This window comes from Equus quagga, chromosome 6 (genome assembly GCF_021613505.1).
Source record: "Equus quagga isolate Etosha38 chromosome 6, UCLA_HA_Equagga_1.0, whole genome shotgun sequence".
NCBI lineage: Eukaryota > Metazoa > Chordata > Mammalia > Perissodactyla > Equidae > Equus > Equus quagga.
The window spans coordinates 107,580,234-107,593,305 of record NC_060272.1 but is presented as its reverse complement, the minus strand read 5'-3'; the positions used below and the strand labels follow the sequence as shown (position 1 = coordinate 107,593,305).

Here is a 13,072-nt window from a genome sequence, read left to right as displayed (position 1 = left end):
CCTTTTCATTCATACACATTTGTTTTTCACCATATGAATTAGAATATCCTCGTATTACTGATGTTAGCTCTTTACAATACAATTTAAAGTGTTTCATAACCCATTTATGCTAAAGACTGGTGTATTTAAGAATTTTAACTTTATCAATTTCTTCAGGATTGGACAAGCAACAAATTCAATGGAATTATTCCCAAAATCATTCAACAGAGTCTTTGGGCAGTGGCTGCGAGGTAGTTTACCAACTATTCGGTGCACATCAGAAAACTAGGAACCTTTAAAACTACTGATGCCTGGTCCCCACACCAAGACACACTGATTTCATTGTTTTGGCATGCAACGTTAAGAGGGTTTCTCAAGCTTCCCAGATGGTTCTACCGTGCCACAATGTTGGGGAAACTTTGAGCTGGGGTAAAGGCCCAGGTTGGGAGTGGGAGACATGGATCATTGGCTAACCTGAAGCATCAGTCATCCTACTGAAGAAAAGATTCTAGATTACGGGGCATGGGAATAAGGAGGGTCCTGGGGCAACTCTTACACAATCGCCCAAGAGTTGTGAAATGTAAAGATGGAGCCAATTATTGGCCAGGGCATCCAATGCTGATAACTACGTGAAATTAGGCAACTGTGCTATCCTTCATCAGGGACATTCCAGTTAAGGGATGGAAAGCCGCAATATTCCACTGAATGTTGCTTCATCATGTATACAGTGATGATATTATCCATAAAGTGTACCAACTCCCATTATTGTTCACTCAGTTGATCCCAAGGGACTCTCCAGGAGCCAAGGAGTCTGCAAGAGGGGTACCCTACTCCAGCATCATGTCATCTAGCAAGGGTCTGAGGACAGGGGAGGTTGCCTCCTCCTTCAGGTCCAGGTTTGGCTCCATTCTGCAGCAAGGAGGCCTTGGTAGCCATGCTGAGCTTGAAGGGTGCTACTTCCATGACCCAGGACATAATGGGCAGCTAGGTATGCAGGGTCACAGGCCAGGGTCTCTCAGAGCCTCTATTTGCAGGAGAGGCCTGTATGTGGCCAGCAATTGCTGTTCTGATGGTATATGGTGCAGGGCCTAGGAGGACAGTTTCTTGCATCAGAAGCCCATGGACAATTTATGGCCATCATAGGTGGTCCAGAGACTCCAGGAGGCATGAAGGGAGGCTACCAAAGCCTCTACAATGAAGGTGTCTTGGAGGGCATTAACAGGAGTGCCCTCTGATTTCAAATTGGATAAATTCTAGAGCCTTTTGTTGGAGGGAACCCCATTTCAGGTGGGCCAATTTGTAAGTTACAGCCTCAGTGAGATTAAGTGAAAGTTGGAAATAAGGAATATGTTGACTCCACAACCCAACAAGGGCCAAAAGATGTCAGACTTGTATCAACATTGTGGGTGCTAAGAGGGTCAGTAGCTGTTTCTTGACAGTATCGAGGATGGATCAGCCCTCAGTTTACCAAATAAATTTTAGAAATTTATGGGAGGTGGTGGGGCCTTACACTATATGTGGGGCAATGGCTCATTCCTTTTTTGTGAGCTCCTTTGTGAATATTTGTATGGTCTTAACGAGTATATGAAATAAATCTCCTCAGAGGAGGATATCATTCAGGTCATCTCATGTCTGTGCTCCTGGAGAAAGGTGGACACAGTTAAGACTTTGCCTGCAAAGACTGTGTGATGGCAAGGCATCCCATAGGTACATGTGTATTGTGTCCCTTCAGAAGTGAAAGCAAATTGCTGCTGAGAGGCTATTGATATAGGCACTGAATAGAACTTAGTAGCCCAATCTATAATAGCAAAATATTGACCATTCCTAATTGGAGGGAACTAATCATTTCAAAACTATTGGGTACTGGCTCTTGGTACTTGGCCTTAATGGATGGGGACTATAGCATTAAGGTTAAGATAATCCACCTCCAGGAGCCATTCATTCATTCTGGGTTTAATTTAGAGGCCAAATGGGGCTGTTAAAGTGAGAAGCAGTGAGGATAATCACCCTTTAGTCACTAGGTCTTATAAATTGCCATCCTTGAAGACCCTGTTTTAATTTACCTTGGGCCATATTAGCTATTTTAACTCAGGGGGGAGGGAGTCTATTGGGTCCCATTTTGTTAGGCTGATATGTAAGTGCCAAAGACTTAACTTTAAAGCATCACCCATTGGGTCAGAACATCTATGCTTACTGTGGTCTATTTTAGGGCAATGCGTGCAATGGGGAATTTAGGCAAGACCACAGTTCTAACGGTTAAGGTGAGGCAAAACTATTTTTTCTCTATTTTATATGTCATAGCTCCCCTAGGATTATAGGGATTACCATGTTAATATTTACTGGGATCTCCATGTATAACTGTAATTTGAGCTCCGGTATTGATTCCGTCCATGAAAGTTTGCCAATTTGCACTTCAGCAGATGTTAAAGTTAATTCGAAATCTATGTTGTAGAGGTTCCAGAGCCAATCAGCACACTTTTATCTCTTTGTTGTATACATTGTTTGAGTACATTTTGGATTTCCAATTGGGTCAAATTGGGGACCTTTGCTTCCTTTTTTTTCCTTCCCCTGTAACCAGGTTCCTTCCTTCATTTTCTTTCTTTCTCCCCCTTCCTCTTTTGGTTGATCACTGGATATAATTTATTTTGGTGGGGGGTGGGAGGGGAGCTTCTTCTCTACCCTACTCTTATGGATAAATTTCTTCTTCCAAAGTCTCAAATCAGTGTCATCAGGCTTAGGGGCTACCCTCATGGCAATGGTTGCATTATAGGGTTTAAAGACTCTGGGCTTAAGTCAGGTTTCAATTAACTCCTGTGCTGTGACACAGGGATGCCATGGGGGTTTTCCCCTATAACCCTGAGGATCAGCATGTGTGTTGTGACAGAAGCATAGGCAGCAGCAGCAGAAGAGATATTTAAGGCATTTAAGGTAGCACTGCTATCTGCATTTAGGTATGTGAACCACAGCATGACACCTATTGGCTTTCATTTCTCTCTCTCTCTCTCTTCTCTCTGCACAGTCGCTCTCAGAATATTTTGTATTTCTAGCTGCAAAAAGTCGTGGCTTTCAGTTTCTGTCTCAGTCCGGTCACCCATTGTGCGCACCTTTCGGGTGGTTATGTGAAAAGTTCAGGAGCTCAGCAGCTGGCTTTGTAGGTAGCCACCTCCTCCTCCAGGAAATGCCAGTCAATCTCCCTAGGGTCAGGGTTCACATCCAATAAGATCATTTTGTCTATGGCCTGTGTGGGGGCCTTCAAGCTTTGTGACTGTCAGATTAGCCCTTTGGTATACTAGTGATTAGCAACACTAAGCAAAGCCTAGATCCATTGGATAGCAATTTTCTGTTGGGAGAGCAGTTGAATTACCTCCTCTGACGTTTTTGGAGGGACTGGTACCAAATGCTCCTTCCCCTTTCCTTTTCTCATCAGCATCTGACCACAGGCCTTCATGGATATGCACCTTGATACACAGGGGTTCAAGAGAATGCCTGCAAGAGCAGAAGGGGAAGCAACAGCACGGGAGATGAGCAAGGTCACTAACTTTGCCTAAGCAACAATTCTTCTTGAGCAATCAGGGTGCCATACTTCAGTCTCCCCAGGTTGGTGGTCTCCTTCCTTTCCACACACCTCACACGGGGCCATCCCTGAGCCTGTCCCAGGGGTGCACAATCACAGATAATATCCATATGGCTGCCTTCCAGCTGCCAGTGATGGTCACCAGGCTCGATGCAGCGACTAGATTGTTCTAGCTGGACCCTTGGTAAATGAAACTCAAGAGTCAAGCAGTTAAGGTTAGCTGTCCCTGCCTTTATAGGTGGAAGCTTAAAACTCTCATGAGAAACTGATAAATGTAAGCTTCATTTATTTCTCATATAAAACATCGACTCCACTTATACATATGTATCAATCAAGATTGTGTTCTCTGTAAATAACAGGAAATCCTACAACAGTGGCTTTCAATGAGCCTAGGGAGTAGGCCTCCAACCCTTTTTAGCATCTGAATGATGCCAGCAGGCACCTCCTACCTTTTCAGTCAGCTGTGCTCTGCACATAGCGCTTCCTCCTATGCTCCCCACCTCAAGGTCCCAAGATGGCTCCTGCACCTCTGCTCTCAGTGTACGTGTTTCAAGCAGGAAAAGAAGGGGACAGAAGAAGGCTTAGTGCCTAGATCAGAAAAGCAAGGGCTTTTCCAGAAACCTGCACATGTGTGTTTATGTTGCACTGGCCAGAACCATGTCACATGGACACTGCTGCCTGCAGGAGACATTGGGAAATCATTTCTAGGACTTGCAGCCTAGAGAGCTGAGGTAGGCAAAGGAGAAGGGTCTAGAAAGGAGATTGAGGTATCTGACCTATAGGTTCGCTTACTGCTTTGTACATACAGTGACTGTTTTAAAGACGTTAATAATTATCTATTGTTGATGCAAATAATCCACAATCAATCTATATCAAAATTGGGGTGAGTTTCTTATATGAGTCAGGTCTGGGGGCTATAGCCCAGGGAATTCCTTCTCCAAGGAAGGAAGCACTCTGAAGAAGTGGGGTGCACAGAGTGGTTATATACCATCTTGGAACAAAGAATATACATCATGTATAATAGGAATATCTCTTTTCCTATAGTCAGGAGATGCCTTGCTAGCATAGCAGTTCAGTGGTCACAAGGTGAAGACAGCAAGTTGATGGTCAGCAGGTCAGTGGTCACAAGATGAGGTAAAGCAAGTCAGTAACTAATCCTTAGCTGCCGGGAAGAAATGCTATCCTTAAAGAAATGCTGATATCCTGGAGGCAACATCCTTATCTTTAAGGGCAGCATTCTTGGCTTTGGGACACTATAAATGTTTATAGCAGATGTACAATGCATGCTCAACAGGCCACGTCAGGCCTTTCTGGAAAAACAACGTCAGGCCGAATTAGTTTTAAACCAAATAACTTCCTCATATAATCCAATATATCCTATTGCTTTCCATTTATTCATCACTATTAACCTTCACTATGCAGATTAATTTCAACTGGAGCTGGATCCAAGGGATACAGTGGAATCAAAGAAAGGGGGCTTTGGAATCCAGTAGACATAGGTAGCAATCCCAGCTCCTACACTTTCCAGACGTGTGCATGGCACACAATTGGTTGTTCCCTTTAATACGTGTTTTTGCTTTTTTGTTTGTTTTAAGAATATGAAATGCCTTTGACTTGTGCCTGTAAAGACTGTGAATCCTCCCTTTGCCTGTTCCCCTTACTAGTAGGGTAAGCCCACATCTGGCACTCACGCTACACAAAGCTGCACAAGTTACCTGACCACCTTCCCCTGCTTCCTCTCTCTGTAAAATAGGAGAATGGCCCCTTCCACTGCACAGCTGTGAGGACTCTGTAACACCACCTAGGCAAGGGGTTACAAAATTAAACCCTCCTTGGGAAATTTACGTTTTCAACAAGCAATTACTTTGGAGGACAGCCTTGCAAATGGATTATTTTTTGCAAGGACTGTCAACCACAGAAATGCCGTGAAACCTCAGTTTTGAGAAGCCTCTCCCAAACTGCTTGTCTTAGCAGCATTCAGTGTGAATGACTACACATGTGCCACCTTGGGATGCAGTTAGGCTATCTAAGGCCATTCTGTTTTGAAGGACCCCCTTGCTCATTAAAGACATTCCCTCTGACCATCTCAGAGCTTTGGTCAGATTTCTTTTGAAGACGTACATGATGCTTAGCATTTGACGAATGCAGTGGGCCCTGTTGAAATTAGCAGCAATCTAGAAATTACAATTATTCCATCCTGTAGCTTTGTTTATGACTAACATATTGTTGAGTTATTACTTTAATTCTAGCTACCCTAACTTCCTGCAAGGCTCTAGTTTACCTGGTGGAGCTGAGGTAATCTGAGTACATTATGAACACAAGCAAATACGATCCACCTATTTATACTTATAAGTTACTGTCCTAGAAAGATTGTTTAATGAGCATATCATCTCAAACTGCCTTGAATCTTTTTAAAAGTTAAATTAGGTGTTAAAAATTACCTCGACAGGGGCTGGCCCCGTGGCCGAGCGGTTGGGTTCGCGCGCTCTGCTGCAGGCGGCCCAGTGTTTCGTTGGTTCGGATCCTGGGCGCGGACATGGCACTGCTCGTCAGACCACGCTGAGGCGGCGTCCCACATGCCACAATTAGAAGGACCCACAACGAAGAATATACAACTATGTACCGGGGGGCTTTGGGGAGAAAAAGGAAAAAAATAAAATCTTTAAAAAAAAAATTACCTCGACAAATAAGCAAACATAGAATACAGTAAAAAGAGAAAAAAACATATGATTTTTGTGTTGTAACATGTGTTACCAAAATATTCTTTCTGAAACTGTAAGATTCCATACTTATTTTCTTTTTCTTTCGGTTTGTTTCTGTGTGTGTGTTCTCCAGTCTCTAGAGATATAGAATACTATCTCCAAGTAACATATTCAGGTAACTGGTTATAATCAAACTATCTCCCAGAGGGCTCGAAGGAAAGTGTACTGTAAACTTAACATATTGTACAAGCCTGAAGTGATGCTTTGAGAGTTTTATCGTTTTTACCATGATTTAGATAAAAAGTCATCAGTTCTCCGCTCTTGTCAACAACGTAGTCATTCATTAATTGTATTTTTATAGATTGATACGCCAGACACTATACTAATTAATCTAACATATTTAGATTCTAAGTTTATGCAGCAAATGTTCACGCTGGAAAACTCTGGGTGGTGAGAATATGGGTAACTTCAATTTCATTGTTGTTGATGCAATTTAATGTAGTAGCCACGCCTAGCTTTACCATACAGGAAAGACTTCAAATACTGACTAACTTTACGTAAGGATACAAAATGGTTTGAAGGTAAGAAAAGAGAAAAATAGAACCGTAAAAGGGCCAAGAGCAAAAAGATGGGCAACTGGAGGAAAGGTGGGAAGGGTGAGCAAGAGAAGCGGGCAGGGAGTGGGGGATTCCAAGGAGGTGGGTGGAAAATGGGGCGGAGCTTGGACGACTAACTCAAGGTCTAAGGGGTAGCCCCAAGGGCTATAAAGGCTTGATGGAGCCAAGCAGGAAAGGCAGCCTAAAGTCTAGGCACATACGCAGAGGCCGGTAGGCGACAGCAGCTGCAGTGTCTAGACAAAGGCAGAAACGTCCAGAGCAGCCGAGATCAGGTCCAGGATGCGGCGCCTGTTCTTGTCCCACGTGCTAGGGGCCTGGCTGCTACTGAGCCAACTTCCTAGAGAACTCTCAGGCCAGAAGCCCGACGACCTTATTAAGGCATGCGGACGCGAATTAGCACGCCTGCGGATCGAGATCTGCGGCTCCCTCTCCTGGAAGAAAACGGTTCTGAGGCTGGAGGAGCCTGGGCTGGAAGCCGGACAACCCGTAGGTAAGAGCTCCCGCCCCCGGCCGCTCCGCACTTCCCATTGGATGCTGTTGGAGTGCAGACCATCCAGAACCGCCAGGCTCCGACCCTCATTAGCGGCGCGCGCTCAGCCCCGAGTGCTGCTGGTGCCTTCAACGGCTTTTTGCGCGGAACTGGCGTTTCTAGTAAGAGTCTCACCGGGGAGGTCAGTAGAGGGAGGGAAAGCAGCGGGAACAGCAAACGGCCGCACCTGAAAGGCACTTGGTGCCCTTCATCTCCTGGCACCCAGGGTGAAGGGGTGGGGAGAAGGGGGAAGCCACAGACGAGGTAAGGCTGCCCAAAGATCCGCAGGAGGTGGGGCGCCCTCGGCCCTGACCCCAGAGTCAAGGTCCGTCGGCCGGATAACGGGCGTGCTGGCGGTTGGGGCAACTGCACAGGACATCTCGACTTGAGACGACTGCGGGCATAATTCCTGTAGAATATTAATAGAAGAGTACCACAGATTTCAGGGATTTACTGTTCAAAGGGCGGAAGACCAGATTGCATTGCGTTTGCTTTGTAAATTCACTTTTTCTGAACAAACAAGTAATATAGTCATATTAATAACTGAAAAATATACATAAATACAATAAGAAAAATGAAAAGCACTTATAGATATTAAAGACTTTGCAAATATGTTAATTTATTGAGAAAATGAAAATATCTATGTTAAATGAGGAACAGGAAAGCATGTTAACATTTGCAGATTTGTATGTATATCTCCAGCCTTTTCACTTAACATATTGTGAGCGGTTTCTCACATTGTAATTCTCCAAAAAGATAATTTAAAATTTCTTTGTAGTATTCCATGTCATAAGTCTACCATATATATTGAACCATTCCTAGCGGATCTTTAGGTTGCTTCCAAATTGTTGCCTGAAAATGGTTTCCCGAGCACATTTATATACAGCTATTTGGCCAAATTTCTATTTCTATAGAAGTTACTTGTGATTTTAAAGTATTTTTAGAGAACCATCTTTAATGATACCCTGTTACATAATTTAACCAGAAATAACCTAACTAAATATTGCCTGTAAGTGAAAATCAAGAGAAATGTTTACATTACTAATTAGAAACGTTTGGGAAGTTCATGTCAATAATTTGAAAGTCATCTAGTTTTAAAATCTCTATTGTTAGTTTCTATTTGTTTTTACATTGTAAAGTTGTTAGCTAACCATTTTTCCCACAAGTTGAGGGAAATACTCACAGTACCCCTTTTAAAAATAAGATAGACATTTTGAATTAGAAGAGATCTATATTAGTGAGATGTTAGTCCAAAATCTAGTGATTAAGAGGTGTTTGAATTCAGGTCTATTAGAATATTATCTTTTAGTTAGACTCCAGAAGCTGAAGTTGTAGATTGCAAAACGTTTCAAAACAAGTTTAAAAAATAATTTTAATAAAAGAGTACAACACAGACAACAAAAGAAAAATTAGACAAGTGGGACTACGACAAACTAAAAGGCTTCTGCACAACAAAGGAAATGATCAACAGAGTGAAAAGGCAACCTAGAGAATCAGAGAAAATATTTGCAAACCGTCTATCTGATAAGAGGTTAATTTCCAAAATCTATAAAGAACCCCTACAACTCCATAGCGAGAAAACTAATACCCCAATCTAAAAATGGACTAGACACTAGAATAGACATTTCTCCAAAGAAGACATACAAATGGGCAACAGGTGTAAGAAAAGATGCTCCACCTCACTAATCATCAGGGAAATAGAAATCAAAACCACAGCGAGATATCACCTCACACCTGTCAGGATGGCTATTGCAAAATAACAAAAGACAAGTGTTGTTGAGGATGTGGAGAAATTAGAACCCTTATATACTGTTGGTGGGAAAGGAAAATGGGGCAGCCACTATGAAAAACAGTGTGGAGCTTCCTCAAAAAAAAAAAAAAAAAAAAAACTCTAATTACCTTATGATCCAGCAATCTCCCACTTCTGGGTATTTAGCCAAAAGAACTGAAAGCAGGATCTTGAAGAGAGATTACCACTCCCATGTTCCTTGTAGCACTATTCACAATAGCCAAGATGTGGAAACAACTTAAATGTCCATCCGCAGATGAATGAAGAAAGAAACTGTCGTATAAATATTTACAAGGGAATGTTATTCAGCCTGAAAAAGAAAAGGGGGAAATCCTGCAATATACACCAACACGGATGAACCTGGAGGACATGATGCTATGGGAAAAAGACCTGCCACAGAAGGACAAATACTGCATGACTCCACTTACAAGGATCCAAAATAGTCAAACTCACAGAAGCAAAGAATAGAATGGTGGTTGCCAGGGTCTGGGAAGAGAGGGAAATGGGAAGCTGCAGAGCAACGTGTATAAGATTTCAGTTATGCAAGATGAATTGGTTCTGGAAATCTGATGTAATAACATTGGACCTATAGATAACAGTGCTGTGTTGCACACTTAAAATTCTGTTAAAAGGGTAGATCTCATGTTAAATGTTCTTACCACAATTTTAAAAAAAGAGATATGTGGGAACTCTGTCATATTTTTGTGAATTTTCTGTAACTTTAAAAGTATTTCAGAATAAAAGTTTATAAATTATAAAAACAAAAAAAAAGACTGCACCAAAACACAGCCTATGAATAAACATCATAGAAACTACATTTGTTTTGCCTGATTGGTCAACTGCCTTTAAGTATTTGGAAAGTTACTATCAGCCTTTCTCTGCATTCAGTAAGGTCCCAACTAGAGAAGGTTTAAGTTAGAGCAAGGAGAGGGTTTTTTTGGAGGTGAGTAGGTTGAATTAAACTTAGGATGTCTTCCTGGAGGAAAATGCCAAAACTTCTGACTACTAAAAAATGATATAAATTCTCATGTGTCGGTGCCAGTTTAGAACTTGAAGGAGAGAGAGCACTAGGAGGAAAGATGAAATGCTGAAGTACGTTTTCTTTCCACTGAAAACTCCAGCTGTTGAAATTTCTTTTTGGCTGAAAGGAGAGCAACTGAGACTCTTGCTACAGAATTCATAGGAGGTGGACCAGCCCCGGACCATTCCTGCCTGGATGAGGGGCATGGTTTTCTCTGATCAGTAGGCATCGCTGGTTACCCAGGAATCTACCCTCCATGCTGTGATTTGTATCTCTTGGCCACATTGTTTCCACTATTTCAAGAGTACTGCCTTAACACTAAGCTGAGAAGGACAGTCTTGCTCTCCATGAGGAAGAACAGCAAGAACTGATCCAGGTTTACACTCTAATTTAAACTTCATCTGTGTTTCTAATTTGTTTTGGTGCTAAAACTCTCAAAATTGTGTAATCAGGATAATTAAGGTTAGAAGAGAGTTTACATGACTGGAAGTTTTTTGAGTCAAAAGTGCTATGAGGAAATCATGAAGGGGACATGAGAGACGACAGAGGGTCAAGTGGAGTAAAGCTGAACCTTGGTAATGTTGTAGAACTTTAAGCTGTCCGACGATAAGAAGCTAAGTTGTTTAGATACCAGGATACTTACTGATTCTGTTTTAATGTTTAATTTACTTGAGACAATGCTTTCCTTTTTGTCTATGCAAAATTTTATAATTTTCCTGACGTTCTTTGACATGAATATTTTTTTCTCCTCTCCCTTTTTTTTAAATTTAGAAATTGTGTCATCCTCCATCAGCAAAGATGCAGAAGCTTTAAATACGATGTTGGGACTCAATTCTAATTTGCCAAAAGAGCAGAAAGCAACACTGTCTGAGAGGCAGCCATCATGGAGGGAGCTACAACAACCTGCATTAAAGGATTCAAATCTTAACTTGGAAGAATTTAAGGAAACCATTCTGAAGAGACAAAGTGAAGTAGAAGATGACAGTCTTTCAGAATTAAAGAACCTAGGCTTAGATAAACATTCTCGTAAAAAGAGAATGATTCAACTGAGTCATAAGTGTTGCTACTGGGGTTGTACCAGAAAAGAACTCGCCAGACAATGCTGAGATGAAGCTAATGATGCATTTCATATAGATGTTCATGTGTGTTCTCAATGACACACTCACTGATGCCTCTGTCAACTGCGCTAATTATTAGAATATGAGAAATCATTATTAGTGTTTAGATTTTTCATTTGTTGTCTAAGAAAATATTCCTTCAGTTATTGCAGTGTCTGCTAATAAAACTCTTTATGCAAAAAAGTACTTTTGTCTTTTTTGTTAATCATATAATTGTCATTTTTTCAATACTGTTAACCCAAAATGACAATAACATCTTTATCACTTTAACCACACACAACAACTCAAAAAAAAATTTAAAAATAGATAGCTTAGGGGGCTGGTCGGGTGGCATAGTGGTTAAGTTCACGTGCTCCACTTGGGCCGCCCGGGGTTTTCCGGTTCGGATCCTGGGTGCAGACCTACACTCTGATTGTGGAGCCATGCTTTGGCAGGTGTCCCACATATAGAATAGAGGAAGATGGGCAGATGTTAGCTGAGAGCCAATCTTCCTCAGCAAAAGAGGAAGATTGGTGATGCATGTTAGCTCAGGGCTAGTCTTCCTCAAAAACAAAAAGTAAAAATAGATAGCTTAGTAAGACGCTATGTCTTGCATTAGAGAGAATGGATAAGTCTACTTTTGAAATTTGTATTTGATAAATTATAATCTGTCATCCACTCTTTTTCCTCCAGATCTAATGCCCAAATGTTTTTTCCCTACTTAATATTAAATAAACTATTAAATTCCAAAGAAAAAGCACAAACTCATCTTACACAATGCCTAACACCAGGTACACAAAGTGGACCAAAATGTTTTTTATTAATATTAACTCTTAGACTGGATATACAAAGAATCATGAAACTTGGACATTTCTGGTAGATTTTAAAAGATTTCTGTGTCTTATTGAACTATTAATTGCAAACAATCAGAATGGACACTAAATCAATTTAACTTAGTTGGGGTCATATAAACTCAAGTATTTTTCAAACTATGGTTCTCTTAGTTCTACTGTCTAAGACACTAAAAAGTAAATTATGTTTTCTTAAGGAGAAAAATGAATAGACATATATATAGAAGAGAATAAACAACGTAGTGTGTGTAGAAGAACTGGTTTAGCAAGGGAAAACACTTTATGGTCACTATTTTAGAATTTGCAAACCATTTCTGTGACAAAACAACTGTGAAGCAATATAAAAACTTGTTCAGATAGTAAATTAATATAGTTATCATCTTAGTATTTAGCCAGTACCTTCAAGTTAAACATACCTCCATTTTTAGACTGCATTTAGAGGAAAATGCACTTCAGTAGCAAGTTAATCTCCATCAAATATCTATTAGGAGAATTTAAAGGAATTAAAACAGCAACTCCCATATTTCTAATTCCCACACATCATTAATCATAACCAGGCTTCTCGTTCATTAAGTCTTCACCAAGGCCGCCTTGTAAAACTTTGTAAGTGGCTGCAGAACCTCAGAGACCAGAAGCCACCTTGGACAAAGCCAGGAAGAGTGCTATCTGAAATAGAAATTTCAACCTAGGAGAATGAGGGCAGTGTCCAGGAAACTTACAGCCTGGACAGGACAAACAGGCATCTCCCCAGATCCTGCCCTGCCTGGGGTCCTTCATCTGCTCTTCCACAAAAGGCCTGGAGACAGTGCTCCTAGTCCCAGAATCTGCATTTGCTACCTCTGATAATTGGACCACTTTTTAAGTGGTACAAAGACAATCTGTAGCTAACCATCTACTATAAACACTCAAGTAA

At 41.3% G+C, this 13,072-nt stretch overlaps 1 protein-coding gene across 1 annotated transcript; it reads left to right on the top strand.

The window, feature by feature from the left end:
* The first annotated feature begins 6,965 nt into the window (after positions 1-6,965).
* Positions 6,966-11,491, top strand: RLN1 (relaxin 1). The gene is made up of 2 exons (XM_046664689.1): positions 6,966-7,362; positions 10,983-11,491. The coding sequence occupies exons 1-2, from the start codon at positions 7,152-7,154 to the stop codon at positions 11,315-11,317; spliced, it is 546 nt and encodes a 181-aa protein (XP_046520645.1). The 5' UTR covers positions 6,966-7,151; the 3' UTR covers positions 11,318-11,491.
* The last annotated feature ends 1,581 nt before the right edge of the window (positions 11,492-13,072 follow it).